Source organism: Rhinopithecus bieti, unplaced genomic scaffold (genome assembly GCF_001698545.2).
Source record: "Rhinopithecus bieti isolate Rb0 unplaced genomic scaffold, ASM169854v2 scaffold_9581, whole genome shotgun sequence".
NCBI lineage: Eukaryota > Metazoa > Chordata > Mammalia > Primates > Cercopithecidae > Rhinopithecus > Rhinopithecus bieti.
The window spans coordinates 3,288,209-3,315,857 of NW_016806413.1; the positions used below are offsets into that span (position 1 = coordinate 3,288,209).

The 27,649-nt window shown below is 38.3% G+C and overlaps 1 protein-coding gene across 1 annotated transcript in view; it reads right to left on the bottom strand.

Annotated features, from left to right (window-relative positions):
* Positions 1-27,649, bottom strand: part of SNRK (SNF related kinase) — a 69,697-nt gene that overhangs the window by 11,248 nt on the left and 30,800 nt on the right. The window contains 1 exon segment of the mRNA XM_017876323.1: positions 7,798-7,939. Coding sequence (XP_017731812.1) covers positions 7,798-7,939 — 142 coding nt within the window.

Here is a 27,649-nt window from a genome sequence, read left to right on the forward strand (position 1 = left end):
ATAACACTCAGCAACTAAAAATGAAGTAAAAGCAGAACCCTTATGAAGTGAATGACATCTGCTTCAGCTTTACAGGCTATGTTGGGTGCATATAACAGAATATAATGTGTAAGGCCTACTGAAGGTAGACAGTACAACTAGAGTCCTTGCAAAGAGCTAGGACTCCAGCTTTGATGTGAGGGTAAATGAAAAATGAGAAACAACTTAGAACTTCTTACTACAAGCCGGTCCTCACACAAGTCTGTGTTCCAAACTATTGATATCTGTGTGGTACACAGAAGTTAATTTATAGTGCTTTCAGCTGGAAGCACTCCTGCGCAACTAGTAAAGTAAATATACAGACCCCTCCTGTAGGAATGTAACTGAAAACCAGCCTCAAATAATTCTCCAAATAATATTACAAAGAATATCAGTCAAAACCACAAAAGAAACAAGTTACCAATAGCAAGACCTCGGAAACAAGCAAACTCAGAATGCAAATACTTCAGATACTGAAATTTTCAGATGTAAAATGTAACCGTGTTAAGTATGTTTAAGACATGAAAGAGAATCTTGAAAATAATATAGCCAGTGAACTAAAGATGATACTTTATACTATAAATAAAGCTACTATACATAAAATTACTAGGCAGTGGAGAAAAAACTAAATAGGGCTTCTAAAATGAAAAATAATCACTATAACTAAAAACAAAATCAACAAACAAAATTTAAAATTAGACACAGAATCAATGTAAGATAAAATTAAGGAAATAACTGTATCAACAGACTGAGATAGGAAATATAAAACAGTTTTATAAAAAGAAGAGGACAGAGTGAGAGAAATGAGAAAATCAGGAAGAAACTATATTTGAAAAGATAATGGCTGAGAATTTTCCAAAATTCATCAAAGAGCACAAATCCTGAACCACTAAGCCTAACATATCCTAAGCACAATAAACAAAATCTTAAAGCAGCCTAAGTGAAGACAGGACACCTACGTGGAGACAACAAGATGATAAGATGGACAGCTGACTTCTCAACAGCAACAACAAATGCCAGAAAATAGTGGAATAGTATCTTCCATGAGCTGAGAGAAAATAACTATCAACCTAGAATTCTATACTCAATGAAACCATCTTTTAGGAGCATACATAACTTGAAGACATTCCAAATAAAAACTGAGAATGCTTATCACCAACACATGTTCATCCAAACAAATTCTACACAATTTTATTTTGACAGGATAGTGTGATTCCACTTGGAAGGGTCAACAGTTTCTGTCAAGCATCTGGGTAAATACGAAATTTTTAACTGTGTAGAATGATAATCATATCTACTTTGCGGCATTTGAAAAATTATTAAAATATTGTATGGTAGTTAAAATATTCTAAAGATTTTGTGTTGTTCAAGAAGAGAATAAAGAGGCCGGACACAGTGGCTCATGCCCATCATCACGGCACTTTGGAAGGCTGAGGTGGAGGGACGGCTTGAGTCTAGGAGTCTCAGACCAGCCTGGGTAACATATCAGACACTGATAAGATTAGGCTTTGTGTCTCCACCCAAATCTAATTTTGAATTATAATCCTTATAATCCCCATAATCCCCACGTGTCAAGGGAGAGACCAGGTGGAGGTAAATGAATCATGGGGGCAGTTTCCCCCATGCTGTTCTCGTGATAGTGATGATGAGCTGATGGTTTTATTAAGTGTTCAGTAGCTTCTCCTGAGTTCCTTTTCCTTCCTGCTGCCTTGTGAAAAAGGCACCTTGCTTCCCCTTCACTTTCGGCCATGACTCTAAGTTTCCTGAGGCCTCTCCAGCCATGCTGAACTGCAAGTCAATTAAATCTCTTTCCTCTATAAATTACCCAGTCTGGGGAAGTTCTTTACAGCAGTATGAAAATAGACTAATACACCATCTCTACAAAAAAAATAAAAAACAAAAAAAATAGCCAGGTGTGGTGACCTGCACCTGTGGTTCCAGCTACTTGGGAGGATCACTTGAGGCTGAGGTCGAGACTGTAGTGAGCCATTATTGCACTGCGGCATTCCAACCTGGGTGACAGGGTGAGACCATTCCCCACCCCTCCCCCCAAAAATAAATAAGAATCAGCTATAGTTTTTGTTAAATTAAGTATAAAAACATGAGGCCCCTGAGCATGGTGGCTCATGCCTTTAATCCTAACACTTTGGGAGGCTGAGGCAGGTGGATTGCCTGAGCTCAGGAGTTCGAGACCAGCCTGGGCAAAATGCAAAACCCCGTCAATACTAAAAATACAAAAAATTAGCCAGGTGTGGTGGCGGGTGCCTGTAATCCCAGTTACTCTGGAGGCTGAGGCACGAGAATCACTTGAACCTAGGAGGTGGAGGCTGCAGTGAGCCAAGATTGCATGACTGCACTCCAGCCTGGGCGACAGAACAGAGTGAGACTCCATCTCAAAGAAAAAAAAAAGGTATAAAAACATGTATATTTGGCCGGGCACGGTGGCTCACACCTGTAATCCCAGCACTTTGGGAGGCCAAGGCAGGTGGATCACGAGGTCAGGAGATTGAGGCCATCCCGGCTAACAGGTGAAACCCCATCTCTACTAATGATACAAAAAATTAGCCAAGCGTGGTGGTGGGCACCTGTATGTAGTCCCAGCTACTCGGGAGGCTGAGGCAGGAGAATGGCGTGAACCTGGGAGGCGGAGCTTGCAGCGAGCTGAGATCGCACCACTGCACTCCAGTCAGGGCAACAAGTGAGACTCCGTCTCAAAAAAAACCAAAACAAAAACAAAAATAAACAAAAAAATGTGTATCTGTGTTAAAACAGGTAGAAAAATCACTAAAATAACAGACTATAACTTCCTAGCTAATTCAGGGAGAAAGTCAAACGAGGGGAAAAAGAAAAACTTTGGCAGGGCATGGTAGCTCATGTCTATAATCCCAGCACTTTGGGAGGCAGAGGCTGGAGGATCTCTTGAGACCAGGAGTTTGAGAACAGCCTGGGCAACATAGTGAGACCCAGTCTCTACAAAAAGTTTAAAAATTAGCCAGGCATGGTGGCAAGCACCTGTAGTCCCAGCTACTCAGGAGGCTGAGGCAGGACAACCACTTGAGCCCAGGAATTGAAGGCTGCAGTGAGCGATGTATGATTGTACCACTGTATTCCAGCCTGGGCAATAAAGCAAGACCCTAAGAAAAGAAAGAGGGAGGGAGGGAGGACAGAGAGAGAGCAAGGGAGGGAGAAGCAAGAGAGAGGATGGAGGGAGGGGAAGGAGGAGAGGAAAGGGAAGAAGGGAGGGAAGGAGAGGGGAGGAAAGAGAGGGCAGAGGGAGGGGGAGGGGAAGGGAGGGAGGAAGGAAGGAAGGGGAGGGAGACAGGGAAGAAAGAAAAAGAGAAAGAAGGAGGTGAAAGGGAAAGGAAAGGAATCCTCCATCAACTCCAAAGAAGAACGGGGTAAAAAGAAAAAACAGGCCGGGCGTGGTGGCTCACGCCCGTAACCCCAGCACTTTGGGAGGCTGAGACGGGCGGATCACAAAGTCAGGAGATCGAGACCATCCTGGCTAACACGGTGAAATCCCGTCTCTACTAAAACTACAAAAATTAGCCAGGCGCAGTGGCAGGCACCTGTAGTCCCAGCTACACGGGAGGCTGAGGCAGGAGAATGGCATGAACCCAGGAGGTGGAGCTTGCAGTGAGTGGAGATCGCCCCACTGCACTCTAGCCTGAGGAACAGAGCGAGACTCCGTCTCAAAAAAAAAAGAAAAAGAAAAAGAAAAAAACAAGTAGGACAAACATAAAACATATAAAAAGATGGCATAAATAGATCTACATCTATCAGTGACTACAATAAATGTAAATGGAATAAACTCTCCATTTAAAACACAAAAATGATCAGATGGGATTAAAGAAAAACTTGGCTCCAGTCTGTTAAAAAAAGATGTATTTAAAACCAGAACAATGGAAAGTTTAAAGTAAGAAAAGAAAGAAAAATTATACAGTACACAAATAGTAACCAACAGAAGACTGGTGTGGCTAGGGCCATTACCTCACTGATACAAATTGATAGAATGGGAAGATAAGACAGTTTTCAACTTGTTTGCACCTAATAACATTACCTCAAAACAAAGCAAAAACTGACAGAGCTCCAAGAATAAAACATATCCACCATCACAGTGGAAGAATATCTTGGTAACTGATCAACTAGGAGAAAAAAAAACTCAGAAAGGATGCAAATAATTTTGAACAGCATAATCAAAAAGCTTGATCTTATGAATTTATACAGAACTCCAAAATTGGAAAATATACACTATTTTCCAGAACAAAAAGATCTTATGCTAGGCCATAAGCAAGCCTCAGCAATTTGAAAAACCAAAAAAAACAAAAACAACACTGGTACCATAGAGGCTATTATTCTTGGACCATAACACAGTTAAGGTAGAAATCAATAAAAAGCTAATTAGAAAAATGCCATAGATTTGGAAATGTAAAACACCCCTGTAAAAAACTCACACATGAAATAAATCAACACAAACTAGAAAATACTTATTAGAACTGAATAATAGCAAAAGGACTATAAATCAAAACCAGTGGGATGCAGCTAACATGGTATCAGAAGGCAATTTATAGCCTTAAATTATTACAACAGAAAAGGGAAATTTGTGAGCTAAGTATCTGACAACAGAAAGAAAAAGAACAGAATTAGCCCATGGAAGTGAGTGGCATGAAATACTATAGACAAGAGAAAAGAAAATTAAGAAAACATAAAACAAAAATTATAATTGTTAATAAAAGCAAAAGGTAGTTCTTAGAAAAAGACTAATAAAATAATAGACTTCTTGCAAAACTGATCAAGACAAAAAAGCACAAATTATCACTATTGAAATAAAAAAGGACAATATATCCACACTTCTTATAGACTTAAAAAATACAACTAAAAGATACTATAGGCTGGGCATAGTGGCTCACGCCTGCAATCCCAGCACTTTGGGAGGTCGAGGTGGGCGGATCATGAGGTTGAGAGATCGAGACCATCCTGACCAACATGGTGAAACACCGTCTCTACTAAAAATACAAAAATTAGCTGGGCATGGTGGTGCACACCTCTAGTCCCAGCTAACTGGGAGGCTGATGCAGGAGAATCGCTTGAACCCAGGAGGTGGAAGCTGCAGTGAGCTGAGACTGTGCCACTGCACTCTAGCCTGGTGACAGTTCTAGACTCCATCTCAAAAAAATAAAAAAGATAAATACTTGAGGTTAATACATTTGAAAAATTAGATAAAACAGACATGTCCCTTAAAAAACACAGGTTAGCAAAACTGATACAGAAAAAAGTTTAAAACCTAAATAGTCCCAATAATTTTTTTTTTTTTTTGAGACAGGGTCTTATTCTGTCACCCAGACTGGAGTGCAGTGGCGCAATCACAGCTAACTGCGTCCTCGACCTTCTGGGCCCATGCCATCCTCCCACCTCAGCCTCTCCAGCAGCTGGGACCACAGGCATGGGCCACCATAAATGGCTGATTTTTCTTTTTTTGTTTGTTTGTTTAGTAGAGACAGGGTCTCCCTGTGTTTCCCAGGCTGGTCTTGAACTCCTGGGCACAAATGATCCTTCCATCTTGGCCTCCCAAAATGCTGGGATTACAGGCGTGAGCCACCATGCCTGGCCCCAATAATAATAATAATAATTTTTTTTTTTTTTGAGACGGAGTCTCGCTCTGTCACCCAGGCTGGAGTGCAGTGGTGCGGTCTGGGCTCACTGCCAGCTCTGCCTCCGGGGTTCACGCCATTCTCCTGCCTCAGCCTCCCGAGTAGCTGGGACTACAGGTGCCCCGCCACCACGCCCGGCTAATTTTTTGTATTTTTAGTAGAGACGGGGTTTCACCGTGTTAGCCAGGATGGTCTTGATCTCCTGACCTAGTGATCCGCCCGCCTCCCGAAGTGCTGGGATTACAGGCGTGAGCCACTGTGCCCGGCCAATAATTATTATTATTATTTTTTTTGAGACAGAGTCTTGCTCTGTCACCCAGGCTGGAGTGCAGTGGCATGATCTCAGCTCACTGCAACCGCCACCTCCCGGGTTCAAGTGATTCTCCTGCCTCAGCCTTCTGAGTAGCTGGGATTACAGGCGCATGCCACCACACTCAGCTAATTTTCGTATTTTTAGTAGAAACAGGGTTTCACCATGTTGGTCAGGCTGGTCTCGAACTCCTGATCTTGTGATCTGCTTGTCTCGGCTTCAAAAAGTGCTGGGATTACAGATGTGAGCCACTGCACCCAGCCCCAATAAGTATTAAAAATAATTCTTCTAGGAGGGAAACACAGACAGCTACTAGACACTAGGAACTGTTCTACTTCTTAAGCTAGATAATGGGGTACATAGGTACTCATTTTACTACATATACACTGTATACTTATTTGAATGATATATATATATCAATATAAAATAAGCTTTTCAGTAGAAGCTGTGGAAATACTCCTTGAATTATAACATGAATCACAAACATTCAACATGCAGACAACGTATGCCCCCAGACAGCTGCCCTGCTTCCTGGGGTAGAGAATAGTTAACAGTAAGGTCATAAAAATAATCATCATCAATATTCATAGTTTCCTATGTGCTAAGGACCGAGCTAAGAGCTTTACACATATTAATTCATTTAATTTTCACAATAACCCTATATGGTAGTTTCTACCACTCTAACATCATTAGTAAATGGAGAAGTCAATATCTGAATCCAGAGTTTGAATACCTAAGGTCTTTTTTTTTTTTTTGAGACGGAGTCTCACTCTGTCACCCAGGCTGGAGTGCAATGGCGCAATCTTGGCTCACTGCAAGCTCCACCTCCTAGGTTCACGCCATTCTCCTGCTTCAGCCTCCCAAGTAGCTGGGACCACAGGCACCGGCCTCCACGCCCAGCTAATTTTTTGTATTTTTAGTAGAGACAGGGTTTCACCGTGTTAGCCAGGATGGTCTCGATCTCCTGACCTCGTGATCCACCCGCCTCAGCCTTGAATACCTAAGTTCTTAAACATCCACCTGAGATGGGGCTTCACTTAGAGAAAAAAATTCCTCAAGCAATCAGATTTCCTTCTTACCAGTTGATAGGAGAAACTCAAAACTTTCCACAGCAAAGTCCTCTAAGTAGTGGCTATAACCTCAGCTGAGGTCATTAAAAAAATGTCACTTACAATGTCAATGAAATACTGAACTTCCAACAGTTCTATTCCATTACTGTATTTCTCACTACACATTATCATAGTACTATGCACTAATTTAAATTCCAAATAATCGAGTATACTTTTTGTTGTTGGCTTCCCATAGTCGCATAAACCTAAACAGCTTTAGTCAATTGGCAGGAGGCGTGTGTGAAGAAAATTATGAGATGTACTATGTAAACCCTAAAATAGTGTGTTGATGGTCTATTCAGGAAAGAAAATGCCCTAACTCTTCTCTGGAACTTAAAACAATTCCAGGTGATCTTGCTTTTTGCTCATGCAGAGAAAGGTAGTTCCCATGGTATTTCTTCACTTCAAGTGAAATAACCACCACTCCCGAAGGCTGAAGAGGCATGCAATATTATTTCTTGAATAAGAAATAGATGAATACATTTTGTACTCTAATATTAAATTTCAGATCATATTCAGGGGTTAACTACCCGCCCCCCCCACCAAACACTCTTAACAACAGTAGAAATACTAAATTCAAAAATTAAAATGAACCCAGATGCTTGAATGTTTGAAGTCCTCTCACATTTTCTTGACATGTTAATGGAATTAAAACTTTTGGTTTTAATCTGAGTCCTTAAGGTTTCCACATACTTTTTTTTTTACTTACTCTTTACACTCTTTAGACACATGGGATGGTACTGTATATTTGCAATCCATGATCATTGTCAGTGTTTCACTGTCATTGGCTTCTTGAAAGGGTGGCTGCCCACACACCAACATGAAAAGGATCACTCCCAGACTCCAAATATCTATAAATCAAAGACATACTTTTAAATACTGGACTAATTAGAAAACCAAAAACATTAAGAGTAAAAGTGGGCTAACAATAATATTTTATCTTGAGCAGTCAAAAGCATTTATATCTCAAAGTACAAACATCCATGAAGGAAAAGAAGCCCCAATAGGGCAGGGAAGGCGTCTGTCTTCTTCACTGTTTTTATAGTAAGTGCTAGTAAACAGTGAGCGGTCAATGAATGTTCAATGAAGAGATAAACTAATGTCTTTGTTAATATAGCAATAACATCAACTGGAAAGTATCTGTCCAGGTGCCCAAGCCAACAGACAACACACTGCTGTTTCTCCCATTAGAATATATACCAGAAATAAAACTAATATATTAATACTCTGAGATCTGAAAAGAATTTTGCCTAAGGTCACAATTATCTCAAGTTGTTCTTTACCTCAATGCTAGTGAAGTAACCAGGTGAAGTAACTCATGTCATTTTATAGGCAAGAAAATTAAAGCTCAAGGAGGAAAGAAACATGGCCATCAATATAGTCAATCAGGAAAAAGACTGGTTATGTATTACGCCAGAGGATGAAACTAGGACCAAAGGTATAAGTAACCAAGAGGCACACTTCAGCTTAAAAATGGGGAACTACTCAATGGAGCCGTTACAATACCAGAAAAGGCAGTGAGTTATCCATCACAAAGTATTCCAGCAAAGGCGGGGCAAACATCTGTCTAAAATTCTGCATAAGGCATTTCTGCACCAATGGTAAGGCTGGACTACCTGACATCTAAGGACCTCTCAACTCTAGCATTAGACTAACTCTGACAGTAAGAAACAACTCCTTACCTCTTTCATCATTAAATAAAAAGCAAACCCATCAATCATATGGGAAAATGATCTTTTGTTCAGATGAAAAAAAATTTTGAAGATGAAAAGGACTTAGGAAAGGCATCACAAATCATTTATTCATTCCAGAAACTAAAGAACAGACATGATAATATAAACATTCACATAATTAAGAAACCAATCCAAGAAGTATTCTAGACCACAAAATGCTTAAAAGAGAATGGAAGGGCAGACCACACGGCCTTTGTCATCACATCTGTTAACATTCAACTGCTGTTTCCATTTAAACTTAAAACACCCAAAATAATGTAGGTTCCATGTTATTTCCCAAGATAATTAAAACTTAATATCTTTTCCTTGGTTCAAACTAAACAAAGACTGGCCACAAAGGCAGAAACTCAAAAGTTACACACAATGTGATTTTTCTATATGTACAATAAATTTTACTAAGGATACTCCGATGGAAACTAATGATCAGATGAAAAAAACAGACTGAAATTAAACATTTACATAAATGAAGATGAAAGGGAACTGTGGATCATTCAGTTCAAACCCTTGGCTCTGCAGTGTCCCTAAGAGGTCTGACATTGCTTTTTGAATGCATGCATTATCTGTCCCCGGACAGCAAGCTCACTCAGGAGTCCACTCTACTCACTTTCATTTCTTTGCCTTGACTTTGGAATCCAGAGAGCCATTCCCATTCAAAAATCAAACATATCTTAATAATGGTGACTAGTCACATCTATTCTTTAAATAGCCAGTGAAAAGAATCCATAACCCCAGTCCTAGCAGTACCTTAAGATTTTTTTTAAAGGACATTTATACAGTTGATGTTTAACTTAAATCCTCCTCTTTGTACCACTTGAACCTGCTATTTTGGGTCACTTGTCCCAACTCCCAAGCCACCACTGTGAACAAGTGGCAATTACAATTATTCTCCCTTTATTGCAATGTGTCCTTCATTTACAAAAAGTTATGTTGTAGAAATTCACTGTAAAGTAAATCCCACCTTTCCAACTATGTCCATTATACAAGGAGGGTAACCTACCAAGTTTAAAAAAATAATATATACTTGGCTATCCCTCCACAGCAAAATAGGGGATGATTTTAAATGGCTTACAATGAAAATACATAAACAATAAAAATCCAGGTAGTTAAAAACTTTTTCTTCTATTGTTCAAATATTGACAATGTTTAACGCAACTACTTATAATCATACCTAACTACTAATACATATGCATTTGAAATACAATAAATACATATCTTTCCATATAAGTCCTACAAAACATCAACTTTTATAAAATGAGTTTAATTACATTATTTCCTGTACTATCTCATACTATAACTGTGCATAAACCAGTTTGGTTTTTTACCTTTTGGTTTTTTACCTCTTGTCCATGCCAAACTGGGTACCTGATAGTGCAATTATTCAAAATAACGTTTTAAAAATACAATGAACAATATAAATATCAACTAACAATTACCCAACATTCTTGTTTGACTGAAGAAAACTTTCTTTCTCTGTTAAAGATTAGCCTCACAAACAACAAGAAGTTCAATTATTTGGAAATTCTCTCTTCAGGACGATTTGTCCAATCACCTTAACACACTCTGCTTGCTATGATGTGACACACGATTAGAAGACTAAAAAAGAAGAAAAGCAACATAAAACCGCACTTTCCAGTTAAGGCTCAAATAATTTCTAAATATAGACATGCTAAAAGGTTGAAAAACTTAGAAATACAATTCTATGTCAAGTAGTTGGCTAAGCTAAATGACATAATTTGAAGCATTTAAACTAGAAAAGAACAGCAGGGTAACTAAGTTTCAGAGAGGGCAAATGACTCTCCCACTGAGACAATGTGATTATTCAAGGGGCCATTTATTCCACATATTTATTTTCCAGACTTTTATTTGTCTTCTTACTTTACTTTTGTCTTTGAATAATTTTACTTTTTCATCCCAAGGGCCAAAGGAAAGAATAAAAACAGGCCACTAAACAGAGTGCTATGACTTTAGCCAAACTATTTTAAAATGTGTTCCCAATCTTTAAAATGGGAGTACTAATAGTCATCTACTGTCTTGTAAAGCTACTGTGGGCATTAAATGAATTAAAACAGAATCCATGCTAAGCATTCAGCACAGAGAAAACATTCAAAGGTGGCTGCTGCTGCCCTGCCCCGCTTCATCTGTGGCAGGCACTGTTCTTGGCATAGCAGACAGAGATGAATGAGAGATGCCCTTGTCCTTACAAGCCTCCCAAGCCACTAAGGATGCTCCAGTGGAAATTAGCGAAACAGATAAGGGAAACAGACAGTAAGTAAGTTCAAGGAGGCACAAAGCCAACACAGTTTGAGATGAGAGGGAGAAGAAACAGGGAAAGCTTCTTATTCTTAGTAATTGAGGTTTTTTTTAAAAAAGGTGATGATTCAGGAGCTTGGGTCCCCAGAATTAGACATCTGGTATTATAGGACTAAGAATGGCATCAACAAAAATTATCCACCATATTCCTCCACAAATGGGGGTGGGAAGTGGTATGTCTTAATATAACATTCATTTTAAGCCGGGAACAGTGGTGCATGCCTACAGTCCCAGCTAGTAGGGAGACTGAGGTGGGAGGACCACTTGAACCCAGGAATTTGAGGCCACAGTGTGCTAAACCACATCTGTGAATAGCCACTGTGCTCTAGCCTGGGCAACATAGCCAGGCCCCATCTCTTAAGAAAAAAGAAAAACCGTTCATTTTAGAGAATATTTGTTATCTTTTCCGTAAGAAAAAAAAAAAAACATGTTAACAAAACTACAAACTCCTAACGTATAGACCACAGCCTCAGCTTGAGATCTTAAGACTGCAAGGGATCACTGAAACCGTAAATGGGGGATGGGGGTGTAAGGGAGCAAAATGTACAGGGGACCTTACGCTATAATCATTTCCAAAAAATGTTAATGGAATTGTCTATTCACATTAAAGATCCACGGGTTACCAAACATCAACCATCTGAATCAAATTTCATATAGATAGGACTATCTGAAGTGTATGTTTTTATTTCAGACCCAGCTATAGGTGCTTGGTTAATAAAAATGAAAAAAAGGAAATATTTAATAAATGTAATCAGCTTGGTTAAAAAACAAAACCCCAACTCATGGAACTATAGGAAGGAGTGAAGAGATAATGAAGTTTTTGATAATATAAAGGGTGGGAGTTATAAGTTTCCCCTTACTGGTTGCCTTCGAGCTAGCTGGAAATGAGGTCACAGAAAGGAGCACTGAAGTCTCATCTGGCTAACACTCAGCAGGTCTATATATCATAACATAACTGAATTATGCTATTTCTAGGGTTGGGGTAGAGTTTAAGATCAAAATGAAAACAAAACAGAGTAAAAGAACATGCTAATCATTCATCTGAGGAAAAGCAAATGCCAACAGCATGGGGAGGGGACTACAGGACTACTGAGAGGTTTCCTAAAAAGTCATTTCTAAAGTGAATTATCTATACAACAAAAGAGGAGGATTAGAAAATAATAAAAATGGGAAGACCAGAAGAAGGGTTTTAGGTAGAAACCTCTATTTTTTCCTTTTAATAGCTTTCTTTTATCAGTATAGCCATAAATCATGAAAGAAGCAATAGAAGTAGAATGTTCTGAAACCACAGCAGATAAAATAGGGGCACCTTTTACAAGACCACTTAACAGCTGCCAGGATTTATGCAATCACTTTTCAGTTCCAAGTAGGGTCACAAGCCACTGACATATGACCTAACACTAATGTAGAAGGCAATGCTTTCTTAGAATAGCAAGTATTGTTTCAGAAGTGTGTAGGTCCCAGGAGTTCTATAATAAAACCTAGGACCTTTGTTTTTTGTACAACACTCAGAAACCTAATTGCCCACGTTTATCCATCTGAATTTCTATTTACACAGAAGAACTACATGTCTGCATTCAAAATTATGTAGAGCTTTGGTTACTAATGATTCTTTCTTGTTCCAAAAAGATCAGTGGTTAGTTTTAAGGAACTTGACTAGAAAGCATTCCAGAAGTAGAAAATGGTCAGGTCATCTGAATAGCATAAGAAAGAAACAGAAGAGGAATGAAGAACTTGCACAAGTTTTTTAGATCTGTTTTCTGATATGTCTAGTATTCCTAGTTTTATCAATACTTTAGTTAGAAGCAAGGTTTTATTATTTAACAGGGAAATGGTCCCCCCCCTAAAAAGAATGAATGCCATCATCTGATAACTATTTTAAAACACTCCTTTCTCAGACCTTAATTCATCTAAATGTCCCTTGGGGACTTCAAAAATCAATGCTGCTAAAACTAAGCTTATCATTTTTTCCCCCAAGTTTATTTCTCCCCATCTACCCTGGTCGGTACAATGCAAACTTAGGAGACATTCCAGACTCCCTACTCTGAGGGTCCTCTGACTTCCACACCAAGGAGGCACTGCCAATTCTATCACGTGCTTAAAATCCTCCAATGATCTTCATCTTCCCCAAGGTATTCCCACACTGCCCTCCAACTTAGAAACCTGGGCTACCTAACAATTTCAGCATCATCACAATGGGCTGTGATTACAGATATTCTATTTCCCTCCATTACTTGGAGCTCCTTGAGTGCAGAATAGGGCCTTCTGTTGAGCAGGCACTAGTCTACACTCAGCTAGGGCCTGCTCAACAGAAGTTTGCTGAATGAAACCCTGAAATTAAAGAGTTCTGCAAATACTGTGGGGCCCCCTCAAAAGGCAGCTGATGCAGAGTTTTAGGGTACAGAGGAAGGTGGTGGTTATTCCCAATTCTACACACACACACACACACAAAGGAAAAAAAAGGTAAGAGGAAAAAGAGACTAAGAAGTGCTCAGAGCAGACTGTGGTGGGATAAATCAGTGAAGATAAGCTGCAGTTTATTTCAGTCACCTGTTTAAGGCCCTATGAAAACTTGTTTTTTCAAGTAAAACAGAAAAAGTTCAAAAAGTCAAAGTGTTATCAATCACATATTGTGAGAATGCACACATTCACACAAATCCAAACCAGACAAGCAGCAGACACCCTACCAACTCAGCATTCCTTCATAAAATCATTTTACAAACCTGCTATTTGTACCACTCAGGAAGAATACTTTACAAATGAAAATGGAAAGATAAGATGGCGAAAACATCATACTTGGGCGATTTCTTTCAGTGTGCCCTAATGAAAATAGCATGCCTGGCCTAAAGCTCCAGAGAGACCTGGTTCAAATCCTCTGATGGCTGCTTAGCTGAGTTTCAATATGGATACTCATCCAAGGGGAAACTGCTTCACCAGGGATACAGAGTGACTTTTTAAATTTAGTTTCAAGCAGTGATTTCACATTTCAAATTTCCCACAAGATTATGACAAATGCAATGCAATTTTAGGCGTATATGCCTAACTTCAAACTAGAAAGAAGAAACATTTAAATTTAGTACCACATCTAAAAATGTCCAATTCTATTTGTCTAGTCAGTCAAATGCAACTAGATTAGACACCTATATGAATTAGCATTTTACACATTTGATTTGGAGTGTCCACCAACTAAATGTTTTAGTTTGATAGCTAGTGGAGTATTTTGATGTTTTCTTAAGTTGATGTTAAAAACAGTCTTTTGTGTGAGGCCGAGGTGTGCTAACATAAGACGAATATACAAGCTATTAAAACACCAGTTGATAAAAATCACCTGCTGCAAATGGCAGGCTAAGAAAATGGGTTCTCTTTCAAAAAGCAAAAAAGTTTAATGAAACAAAGCTTTCTGGGCACTGGGGATAAAAGTCAAGCAAGGTATGTCCTTTAACAGAAGATACATTATGCAGGTTTCTCTAAAATGTTTAAGCTTGCCAGGAAACTAACTTCCTCATTTGAGAATAAAGAGAAATGAAATTTAAATAGCAAATTTAATATAACAAATTTCAAAATTCAAAATATTAGCTCTTGAAATGTTTGTTTTGGCTAGTTCTCCATGCATAACACCTAAATGAGACATGTGGTTTTAAAATGTATGCAATTTATTTTCCTGTATTTAAAAATATCAGTATATCTTTCTAGGAATTACAATAAATACACAACCTGGTTGGTTCCATGTAGGATTATAACTTTCAGATTTTCCTTCATATTAAAATTTTAGAAAAGTTCTCTCAAATATAACCACACATTTCTTGTTTTTCAAATTAACACTACTTTTTTCAGATTATGAAAGTAGTGCATATTTAACGCCAGTAAGATTTATTAGCAGCCTGTGGGAGGGCCCCCTACTCACCAACACTATAGATAATCCTTACTATTAGCCTATTAGGTAAAATTATGAAGATCTGTTTTAATGTATACTGACTTGATTATTTTTTCCCTAATTTCTTTAAGGTATATACAACAAAATTCACCATTTTTAGGGTGCGTTTCTCCAAGTTCTCACAAATGCAGTCACGTAACAAATACCACAATCAAGATACAGAGCAGCTGTATTACCCCAAAATTTCCTTTGTACTTCTTGTAGTCAACCTTTCCCCAAGCCCAGTCCCTGACAACCACAGCTATTGTGTGTCCTTGCAAGTTTTGCCTAGAAATGGAGTCACAGAGTATGTAGTCTTTGCCGTCTGGTTTTTCTCAATAATGCATTTGAGATTCACTCACGTTGTTGTACACATCAATAGGTCACCATTTTTCATGGGTGAGTAGTATTCCATTGTGTAGATGTTCCACAATTTATTTCAGTTTGGGACAGTAATGAATAAAGTCACAAAAAAAGTGTGTACAAGCTTTTGTATAAACATAAATTCTCATTTATCTTGGGTAAATACCTAGGAGTGAGTTTGCTGGGCCACTGCTGGGTAAGTGTATGTTCTTCTTTCTAAGAAACTGCCAAATGATTTTTCTAACTGGTTATACAATTTTACATTCCCACCAGAAATGTACAAGCGTTTCAATTGCTCCATTCACACCCTTGCCAGCTCTTGGTATTGTCAGTTTAAAAAATTTTAGCTATTCTAATAGGTGTGGTTTTAACTTGCATTTCCCTAATGACTAATGGTGTGGAACATCTGCATATGCTTATCTGCCATATTATGTCTTTTTTGGTTAATTATTCATAATTTTTCTTTTTTGGATCATGCTCTTGGTACTGTACAGAATATCTTTGCCTAAGCTAAGGTTGCAAAGATCCCCTATGTTTTCTTCTAGAAGTTTTATAGTTTTCCATTTTACATTTACATCTATGACACAGATTGAGTTTTTACAAATGGAGTGAGGTACTGATCAAGGTTCATTTTATTGCATATGGATATCAAACTGTTGCCACAGCATTGCTGAAAAAAAAAAGCTCTTTCTCCATTGAATTGCTTTAGCACCTTTGTTGAAAATCAACTGGCCACGTATGTGTAGGTTTATTTATGGACTTTCTATTCTGTTTCACAGATCCACCAGACTACCCTTTGCCAATACAGTCTTTATCATTGTAGCTTTTCTACTAAGTCCTGAATAATTATTTGCAAGGTTAAACTTTTTCTTCTTTTACTGGCTAGTTATATCACTTCTTTAATAAATTCTCTTTTCATTTGTCTATAGGGGAGTTTGTCATTGATTTGTAAGAACTCTTTCTACATTAAGAATAGTAACCATTTCCTATATTACAAATATTGCCCCAACTTGTTTGCATTATAATTTTGTTTCAAATGATATGTGTACTACATCCATCAACTGCAATCAAAGCTATTACCCTTTTCCTTATGACTCTTGCTTAGAAAGGCCAAGATAGTATGAATATTCGCTTTTTTTCTTAATTACTCATATACAAATCCTTAAATCACCTGGAATTTACTTTGATATAGACATACATAGAAATCAATAATTTCTTCTCCAAATGTTGAATTTTTCCAGTCAATTTATTAACTTTCTTTTATGTCGTCTAATAATAGAGGGATTTAAAATGATTAGACCCTGTTCTTTTTTCTGCATCATTCAGGAATGACCAGCTGAAGAACCATAATAAGATACAGAGGTGCCCATGGGGCATCAGTATGCCAAAAAGCCACAAAGCAGACACTGATATGTCTATTCAACAAATGTGTGGCAGCACTATTTGCCAGGCACTGTGCTAGGCGCTGAGGTATAATCATAATGAAACCTAAAAGGCTGGCAATGAAGGGACCTAGGTGAGACAGCACCACTGGACTTCGTGTCCTAGGACTTGCCAAAATTCACCTCTGTTCATTCACTCACACAGAACGTAACAACTACCTGGCTTTAAAAGATGCCTCCATCTTATCTTCCATCAAAGATTCTCCTTTTAGAGCTGCTTCCATGGTAAGTAGGTGCCTTGCCTTACCTCCAGAGGTGCCCAGAAGCACTGTTCAAGAACACTTGAACTTCAGGTGGCAAGGAGAGGCGCATACCGTGTTTTTTAAGTTTTTTAAGTTTTCGATGATGATTTCATGATTCTTTCTCATCTTGCTGCTATCAATCAGGGCACCTGACTTTAGGAGGTCCCTGTTACCTATCAGCTGACAGCTGGAAATACGAATTTACTGAACTTGCTAGAATTATATGTAAAATTAACTCAATTAGGGTCTGAGTGAGACCCTGAATGACAGCTACCAGCAAAATACATGAGCTTTTGTACATGGACTTCGGATAGTCCATTTCATCTACCAGGAGTCTTTATTTGCTTGCTTCCTAGTGCTCTGCTGGGTTTAGGACAACTCAAAAACTGATAAGTGATCAATAGGCAGTCCTCTAATTGGTAAGATTCACGGATAGCCAAGGATTTTGAAGACGGTTTATCTTATATAAAGTAACATAAAAACAATTTTGGAAAGCCTCCTTACCATATGAAAAGCTGCCCCCTTTATTCTCCTGACAACAGCTGGAGGAGTCAAAGGTTACAAAGTCAGGGAACACTCAAGTTCTCTCTATTCTTGCCTCTACTAATTAATAAATTCATTTTGATACTGAAGCTAGATGGTAAATCCAAGATTCTTATCAAGTTGTTTACTGATATTGATAATATAGCCTTGCATGGGATAGAGGGCAAGGTACCTCACAAACTGATAACTGAGTACAAAACTAGAACTAATCTAAAACCAATGGAATCTTCTGTCTCCAGGTGGAACATAATGGGTTTCAGCCAAATGAAGGTTTTCTGTAATAACTTAAAAAAAAAAAAAAAAAGCCTTGTGAAAAGCTCTGGGAGTAACACGAATACATAAGCTGAAATTCGAAGTCATAAGAGCCCTTTGTAGACCTTAAGCAAAAATCCATATAAGAATCTTAAAAGTGTGACTTCAGGAGTTTCAATGGATCACAAATGTTCCTAAAAATGATTAAACCTAATCAACGTATATTATACACAAATTATCAGGTTTTCTTGGTAGAGTATCTTATTAAAACTCTGAAAGTAGGTAAATTTGGGGGGAAAAAAAAAACCCAGCCACTCTGATACAAGAATACAAGCTTGGTGCTAACATTTAATACGTCTCATTGTAAATCAACTGATGGGTGTTCTAGTGTATACATTAGTATATACACAAAACACTTTGTTAAGCCAGTTTCGGTCCTCTAGAAACTAATCACTACTGAATACAAAGCTGAGAATCACAGCCTGGAACATGGTGGTGAATCAGTGACACCATCGCAGGGGCATCCTTCCATCTACTGGAGCTCTCAATCCATGTTAAGTCTCTTTTAAACTCTAACAAGGGCCTCCAAATGTCAGTGGAGAGTTGCTACATACAAACTCTGTTATACAAAATGGGTTTTTAAGAAAACCATATAAAATATACCAAACAGCACAAGTCTATCTGACTTTAGGAAATAAAAAGAACACTGTACCCAATGACTTGATGTTTCCTTTGGAAACAGATCCATTTATAACCTTACCTCCAATTTTCCATTACAATCTCCTACTCAACTCATATCTATGAAATTTAAAACACACTAGGGAAAATGGAAGATCAAGTATATAAAACAACAATGAATGAGTCATGTATTCAAAGGCACAAAAATAAGAACACTATTTTACACATGTATTTTATGTTCCAAAGCTTATTTCAAAACTGTTTGTGTTCATCCAAATAGTTGTGGGTTCACTTTTTACTCAACCTCATAAGCTTGCAAGATCAGATCCAGAAAAGGCTTCACAGTGTTCAACAAACACCTCTGAAACTAACCCAAAATGTATGTTTGTATCTCTCTGAAGACAGGAACCACAGCCTTCACTGGGTCCTCTAAGAGTCTAGGACTCATTAAATATATATAAGGCAAAGAAAAGGAATTACGACACGAGCAAAGAAATCAGGAAGAGCCACAGAGGGTGACCACAATTAATGTAATCTTCATTTCCTTGGTTCATCTCTGTAACATTTATTAATTTAAATAAACATTAAGAGCTTGTCATGTTTGCCAGGTGATAGGACACTGACAAAATATAAACAAACACACAGTCCCCTCTCTCAAGGACTTTACTATTGAGCAAGGGGGACAAGTGAGCCATCTGGAGTGAGGCAGGCTTGGCACTGCCCCATCCAATTCAAAGAGAAAGGGCAATCAGAGCATGTGTTCTCCTAACTTCATCATCCTCCTTTTTTAGCCATCCACAGCCCCCCTTTTATTTTTACCCAGCAAAATAGTATTCCTACTCTGTGCCTGGCTGCATCCCAGGTGCCGAGATTTAGATATATCTATGAAGAGGGTCTCACTCTAAAAGGTGTTGTTTTCCTACTCACCAGACACAGTATAACAACGGTTGAGAACCTATAATTTTTTTCTTGGGTTTCAGAGTTTAAAATCTAAATTAAAATTTTAAAAATATTAAATTAGACACTGTTTACACTACACTAGAAATAATTTCTGCTGGGCGCGGTGGCTCACGCCTGTAATCCCAGCACTTTGGGAGGCCGAGACGGGCGGATCACTAGGTCAGGAGATCGAGACCATCCTGGCTAACACGGTGAAACCCCGTCTCTACTAAAAAAATACAAAAAACTAGCCGGGCGAGGTGGCAGGCGCCTGTAGTCCCAGCTACTCGGGAGGCTGAGGCAGGAGAATGGCGTGAACCCGGGAGGCGGAGCTTGCAGTGAGCTGAGATCCGGCCACTGCACTCCAGCCTGGGCGACAGAGCCAGACTCCGTCTCAAAAAAAAAAATAATAATTTCTTATTACGACTCTATATAAGGCTAATAGATCAACCTGATGACCACACATACAACTTGCTAACGTGCTGGGACAGGGATTCCCCAGGAACTGAGACCGGTCACTAACTGGTCCCACCTGGCCCCTCTCAGTGAGCACAAGAGAGTGATCAAGCATAGCAGCCTGCGTATAAACAAACAAACCGATTCTTTTTTTTTTTTGAGACAGTGTCTCACTTTGTCGCCCAGGCTGGAGTGCAGTGGCATGATCTCAGTCCACTGCAACCTCCGCCTCCCAGGTTCAAGTGATTCTCCTGCCTCAGCCTCCTGAGTAGCTGGGAGTACATGCATGCGCCACCACGCCTGGCTAATTTTTACATTTTTAGTAGAGACAGAGTTTCATCTGGTTGGCCAGGCTGATCTCAAACTCCTGGCTTCATGTGATCCACCTGCCTCAGCCTCCCAAAGTGCTGGGATTAAAGGCGTGGAGCCACCGCACCTGACTCGATTCTTTACTACATTCTAAAACACTAAAATAACTTTTAGAGTTCAGTCTGTTCAGCAACATGCAATGCGAATAACAGGATTCCAAATTTATTGTGTTAGAAAGTTTGCTCTAACTGTTAATTTTTTGTATTGCAAACTTATCTTTCTTCTTCAACAGGCATACATTTCTTACCTCAATAAGTTTTAAAAAAAAAAAAAGAAAGAAAGAAAGAAAAGAAAGAAAAAAGAAAATTTAGTATTTTCAACTCCCTAAAGGTTTCTCATGTTATGACCTAAGGTGAATGTAAGTTGATTCAGTTTCCATATGTATTTTTGTACTAAAATAGCTACTGTTTTGAGTGTTTTGAAAAGCCTTTCTGAAGTTCTAAGAAACTAACCTGCTATCAAACACCAAGACTGTCGTTTCTTATCTAACATTTTAAAAAAGAAATAAAAATCCCTACTTTAGAAGTTAACCTATTCCCTAAATATAAATAACATTCTGAAAGTTAAATACAACTAAAAACAACATGTGAGAAAAACACAAGAGCAAAGGTCCCGGGCCTGCCCTTCCTCCCCATTTTCCCACGGCAGCCAACATTTCAGAAATTCCCGAGGACAAATTTCCAAAGGGGACAAGGGTATCTCGGATACACTTCCTCCCACATTGAGAAAGAGGCAGGAAAGGAAAATGAGGCCAGGGTCTAATGTTAAGTGTCCCTCTGGGACCACAGCAGCAACACCATAGAAACATAAAGCATCCTGTGATTCTTCCCAAAGCAGCAGCACTGAGACAGTGACATCTGATGGACTGAGGGTTAATTTTGTGTCTGGCATTATGCTAAGTACTTTACTTATATTCATTCTTTTAATCCCCTCAACAATCCTAAAGGCAGGAACTATGAACCCCATTTCACAAATGGAGGCAACAGAGCCCAGAGATGCAAGTCAAGTGGGGAAAGAGAACAGGCAGGGCTGGGGTCCTACACCTCTGGAGAAGCTGAGGCCTCGCTGAGGGGAGACATGTAGGCAAGAAAATCAAGGGCAAGAGTGGCTAGGCAGCAGAGGGAGATGGATAGCCCTGAGGTAGGACCAAGCTTGGAGTGTGCCTAACAGCAAGGAGACAGCGTGGCTGGAGCTGAGGGAGCAACTGGGAAGGTAGTGAGAGGGAAGTCTGGGAAGAAATGGAGATGACAATCTTTTGGGCTGTGTTGGCCACAGTGAGGATGGTGGCTTTGATTCAGACTGAAATGGAAGGTCTCTAAATAGTTTTCAGCAGAGAAATAACATGATCCAACTTGAATTGTACAAAGAAAGGGTAAACATTGTTTTCCTTATGAGTAGGGGTTACCTGAAACTGCCACCTTAGTCTTATGACCCACGGAATTCTCTCCTTACAGCTACTCCCCACTGCAATTCCCGACATACTCTTGCCCAAAGCCCCAGATCCTCCTCTCAACTGGAACTTTCCACATCAGAGAACTGTGGTAGAAGAAACAAAGGAAAGAAAACCTACCCCTAAAATCCCTCCTTTCTCGTTTTCTTTCTAAAATACACACACTTATGCCAGTCAGCCCCATTAGGAAGCTCAGACAAACTACCCAGATTCAGCGCATGAGTTCTGCTTTGAAATATATATAAATATTAACTTTTCGTTTTTGTTCTTGTTCCTGTACCAGAACTTACAATAATCAATTGTGCACAACTTTGTCATTTTACACAGGATTTTAGAGGAAGAGGGTGGGCACTAAGGACCCTTTTAAAACAAACAAACAAAATGAAAAAATCCCTTTCTAATTAAAAGCACTAAGAGCCCTTAGAAAACTGCAAAGGTACTATGAACCCAAGAAAATGAGTTGGAATGAGGCGGTGTGGTAATCTGACTTGCAGAGGACCAGGGGCACTAATCAGAAGCTCCAGGGAATGGCAGTGGAAAGGAAACAGGCAGGACAGTCTCTGGGCTCCTCAGGGAAGAGGAAAGGACAAGCAATCAATGCAGAGGAGTTTCCAAAGGGGGTGTGTGGGGGAGGGTCTAGCTTGAAGTTTCAGACACTGGTTCTGAGGACACACATCAGAAAAAATTTCCAAGGGGTCTAAAATGTGGTTTTCACTTATCCCTAAATGAGCAGACAGTGGTTAAAAATGGGAGGCAGGGAAGAAGAAAAAAAATTAAGCTCCAATTATTAACGTCAAAAAAGAAATATTCCCTTTTACTCTTTAAACTTAAAAACAATTTTTAAAGAATATCAGAATTTAAAATGTTGAAAATATCTTTGTCCACTAATATCTAAAACTATTTGATTCTATAGGTTAAAATCAGCGGTAGGCAAGGCTGGATGCATATTAGAATTGCATGGAAGCTTCTGAATGTGAGCCTAAGCCACTTAAATCTGAATCATAATCTCTGGGGGTGGGGCCCAGGCAACATAGTTATTTTGAAAATCTCCCCAGGTGAAACTGATGGATGGTGACCACTGAGAGCCACCAGTTTAAATCTTACCCTACCACTAAACTAGAATAAATTATACATTTGTATCAACATATATTTTGTTTGATCTGAGCCTTATAACACAGTGAGAACAATAAGTACCACAGCTAAAAATCAGTGGAGAAAATAAAAAACACATAAATGATTTCTATCATATTTTTCAGTCTGCTCAAATACTTTTATATGACTGAAAAACACACCTATATGGTACCTATAGACTACTTCCCATAAACATCTCATGCTCAAGAATCTTTACTAATTCTAAATACTTTTTATTTACAGAGGGTTTATGCCAGATCAATTTTTAATTGTGATTTCAGAAATATCTGTTTCTTACAGGCATGTGAAATTTCAGGAAGCTTAGGAAAAGATTTTCATTTTTTCCTTCTGGTTTTATATGACAAGTGATAACATTACAGATGCATAAAGTATCTTTCAGAGTATGTGACATTTCACTTGGCAGCTGGGTTATGGAAGGTGTGTGCTACATTTCTATGGATACATTGTTCATTTCTTGACAATTTTAATATTACACTAGTGACTATACCTGGGCCCCAGGCTGCAAGGCAGTTTGTGCTGGGCACACTTATCCATGCAGGTATTATTTTTAATAAAACTTACTGAGGTGCTACTTTAAAGAAGATCAAACTTCTTTTCCTAACCATAGAAGAGGCACAAATCATCCCTTTAAAATAGGTAATCCCAAACTCCACAGTCGGGAGTGGTCCCTGTGACACAAGCCTAATGTCTTCTAATCTAGAACTCATCAGGGCCTGTATATCCAAATGGCAAATAGTACAAGAGTAAGTAATATAAAAGTTAAATTCTGCCTCTGGGAAGAGAAGGTCCTCTGAAAAACTGAAACATTACTAAAACATTTGTTTCTAATAAACAATAACTTAAAATGGGAAATGAAACTACACATTCAAATTTGGTGCCACTTGGGAAGGACTGTAAAAGTAAATACATTAATAGCATCTCTGGAATCTGAAATAAAAAGTGTTACCGATTCCTGTATAACTTACAATAGCAGTTTTTGTTTGTTTGTTTTTTGTTTTTAAGAGATGGGGCCTCTACCTTGCCCAGGCCTGTAGCACAGTGGCTATTTCCAGGCACTATCCCACTATTGATCAACACAGGAGTTTTAACTTGCTACATTTCCGAACTGGGCCAGTTCATCTCTTCTTAGGCAGCCTAGAGGTAACCCTGGCTCCCGACAGGTCACCATATTAATGTCCAACTTAGTGCAGACACCCGATCGGCATAATACACTACAGCCTGGAACTCCCGGGCTCAAGTGGTCTTCCTCCTGTCTCAGCCTCCTGAGTAGCTGGGACTACAGGTGTTTGCCACCACACACAGCTGTAACTGCAGATTATTTATAAACCAAAGAGAAAATTTCTGATTCGTTTATGACCATTTTAAAAAAAAAATTTTTTTTTAAGAGATGGAGTCTCACTATGTTGCCCAGGCTGGCCTTGAACTCCTGGGCTCAAGCAATCTTCCCACCTCAGCCTTTTGAGTAGCTACAGGCACACACTACCAGGCCTGACTTCATTTATGTCCTTCTGAAATAGTTCAAAGTTTTATCAAAAGGTTTTACGGCTTACTTAGGCTGTACTATCTTACAAGCAGGAGCGATCCTTTAAAAAATATTTAAACATTTTAACATTATACATAATGCTACAATCACAACTCTTTTGGTGGACACCCATTTCCAAAATTCTCTAAAAGACTCTTTTACAGGAAAGAGTCTACTGAGGAGCTATTTTATCACAGACTAGGGTAGAGAGAAAGAAATTACAGTCTTAAGTACAACTCTTGGCTTGATTATGTCAAGATTTCCAAAAACTGGCATATTATACAAATGATAAGAAACAGTAAGTTAATAGCTATAAAGAATGTCTCAATTTATATTTTATTAATTTACCTTTTCACAAGACAAGGCAATTCATTTCAGATAGACCAGAGATAGCAATTTTTAAATGCATACTGGATTTTAAAATGTTCTTTACATGTAGTAAGTTAAGCCAAATAAAGATGCTTAAGGATGCAATTCTAAGATAAGTCTATATCCTTCCTCATTATGGAACATTTTAAGGCATTATGACTCAGAAAAAGTTAAGAATCAGTGCTCTAAAATACAAGTACATACTTTTAACATGGTGAGGGGAAATGCTCTCACCTCAGTAGAGATAATTTTTCAGCTGATTATCTGATTTTATATTTATTTTTTAAAAATAAAAATACCAGTGTAAGACTGACATTTGTTAGCATGCAACACACTGCAAAATATAGTGTGTTTCTGTCGTATCGACCTTCATTCCCAGACCATCATCAGGCATTACTGCTAAAAACGAAAATCACAGTACACAGTAAGTCAGAAACACCCACACTGGGATACTTGCCTTCCAGTTAATGAATAATATGTATCTATATTCAAACTTTTCATTTTGAAATAATTACAGATTCACAAGAGTGGCCAACAAAACAAATGGACAGGTAAGTTTCATGTATTCTTCACCCAGTTTCCCCCAACAGTAACATCGTGCTTAAATATAGTAAAATACCAAAACTAGGAAACTGACATTGGTACAGTCCACAGAGCTTATTCAGATTTCATCATTTCACATGTATTTGTGTATGTAGTTTCTATGAAATTTTTATCACATGTGGAGATTTGTATAACCACCAGACACAGAAGTGCTCTATCACAAGGCTCCTTCATGCTATCTTTTACATGCACACCACCTACCACCATCTCTAATTCCTGGCAGCCACCAATCTGTTCTCCATTTTTACAGTTTTGTTATATCAAGAGAATTTTATAAATGGAATTACATAACATGCAACCTGAGATGATTGTTTTTGCCCCTTGGAATCCATCCAAGTTGTTGTATCAATAGTTTATTCCTTTTTATTGCTGCACAGTATTCCATGGTATGAATACACCACAGTATAACAATTAACATGTTGAAGGATAACACCTGGGCTGTTTCCAGTTTATGGCTATTATAAATAAAACTGCTATGAACATCCATGTACAGATTTTTGTGAATACAGGTATTCATTTCTCTGGGACAAACACCCGGTAATGCAATTGCATATTTAGTTTTATAAGAGCATATTTACTAGGCCGGGCGCGGTGGCTCAAGCCTGTAATCCCAGCATTTTGGGAGGCCGAGACGGGCAGATCACGATGTCAGGAGATCGAGACCATCCTGGCTAACACGGTGAAACCCCGTCTCTACTAAAAAAATACAAAAAACTAGCCGGGCGACGTGGCGGGCACCTGTAGTCCCAGCTACTCAGGAGGCTGAGGCAGGAGAATGGCGTAAACCCAGGAGGCGGAGCTTGCAGTGAGCTGAGATCCGGCCACTGCACTCCAGCCTGGGCGGCAGAGCGAGATTCTGTCTCAAAAAAAAAAAAAAAGAGCATATTTACTTTTATAAGAAACTGTCAAACTATTTTTCAGAGTGTCTGTGGTAGTGATTTCTCTCCTTATTCTTTTCATAATTGTTTTAGTTATTCTAGGTTCTTTGCCTTTCCAGATACATTTTAGAATAATGTTGTCTATGTCTATAAAAGCCCTGCAGAGTTTTGACAGGAATTATGTTAAACCTATAGATTCATTTGGGGAAGACTGGCATCTGTACTATGTTGTATTCCAATTTATGAACATATGTCTCTCCATTTATTTAGGCCTTCTTTGATTTCTATCACTAATATTATTTTTTCGTTAGATGTGTTCTGTTAGATGTGTATCTAGGTATTTCACTTTCTTTAGCATGACTTTACATTTCAGTCTCTACATGTTCCTTATCAGTGTAGAAAAGCAATCGATTTTGTGTTGATCTAATATCCTGTGATATTGCAGAATTCATTTGATATTCTAGGAATTTTTCTGTAGATTCCATGAGATTGTCTATGTACACATTCATGTCATCTGAAAGCAGAGACAGTTTTATTTCTTCTTTTCCCATCTTTATATAACTTTCAGTACTATGTTGAGTAAAAGTGATATGTGTACATCCTTGCCTTGTTTCTCAACTTAGGACGAAAGCTTTGAGTCTTTTACCATTAAGTCGGATGTTATCTGCAGGGTTTTTGTAGATTGTCTTCATATAAAAAGTTGATGTTCCTCTCTATTCCTTGTTTAGTTAGAGCAGGCAAAGAGTAATATTTTAATGTAGGACAAAATACAGAGTATAAAGAAAAGATGTCTAGTTTTTTACACACCAATATGTGTGAGGACACACTCCATGACTCTAAACAACTTCCATTAAATGCTGAACTGCAAATGAGAAATGCTGTAGAGAATGTATATAGGCTTTTTGTGCATATTCAAGACTTAATCTAAATCCAAACATTTGCACTGTATCCATATGGAGCCATGTTTCAAGTAACTCAGCTTTCATTGATTACTGCATAATTAGTAGTAAGAATTAATGCAGAGATTGAATATTTCATCTTTGAAATAGTCTATAAACTAGGAAACACCTAACATAAAGGTTTTTAAATCCAGATCTGTAATATCCTAGAAGACTCCAAACCTTAGGTGAGATGATGAAGTTCTCAATACCAAATTTAATTCATTTTAACTTGAAAATAAGAATTTTCAGGAAAGTAGAAAAAGGTCATAAATAATGTCAGGGTTTTACAATTATTGAAAAGTTGTGAATCTATTATTTAAGAAACAATTTTCCCATTTTAGAGTTCCTATAATAATGAAGAAAATTTTAAAGTACAATTTTTTTTTTTTTTTTTTTTTTTTTTTTT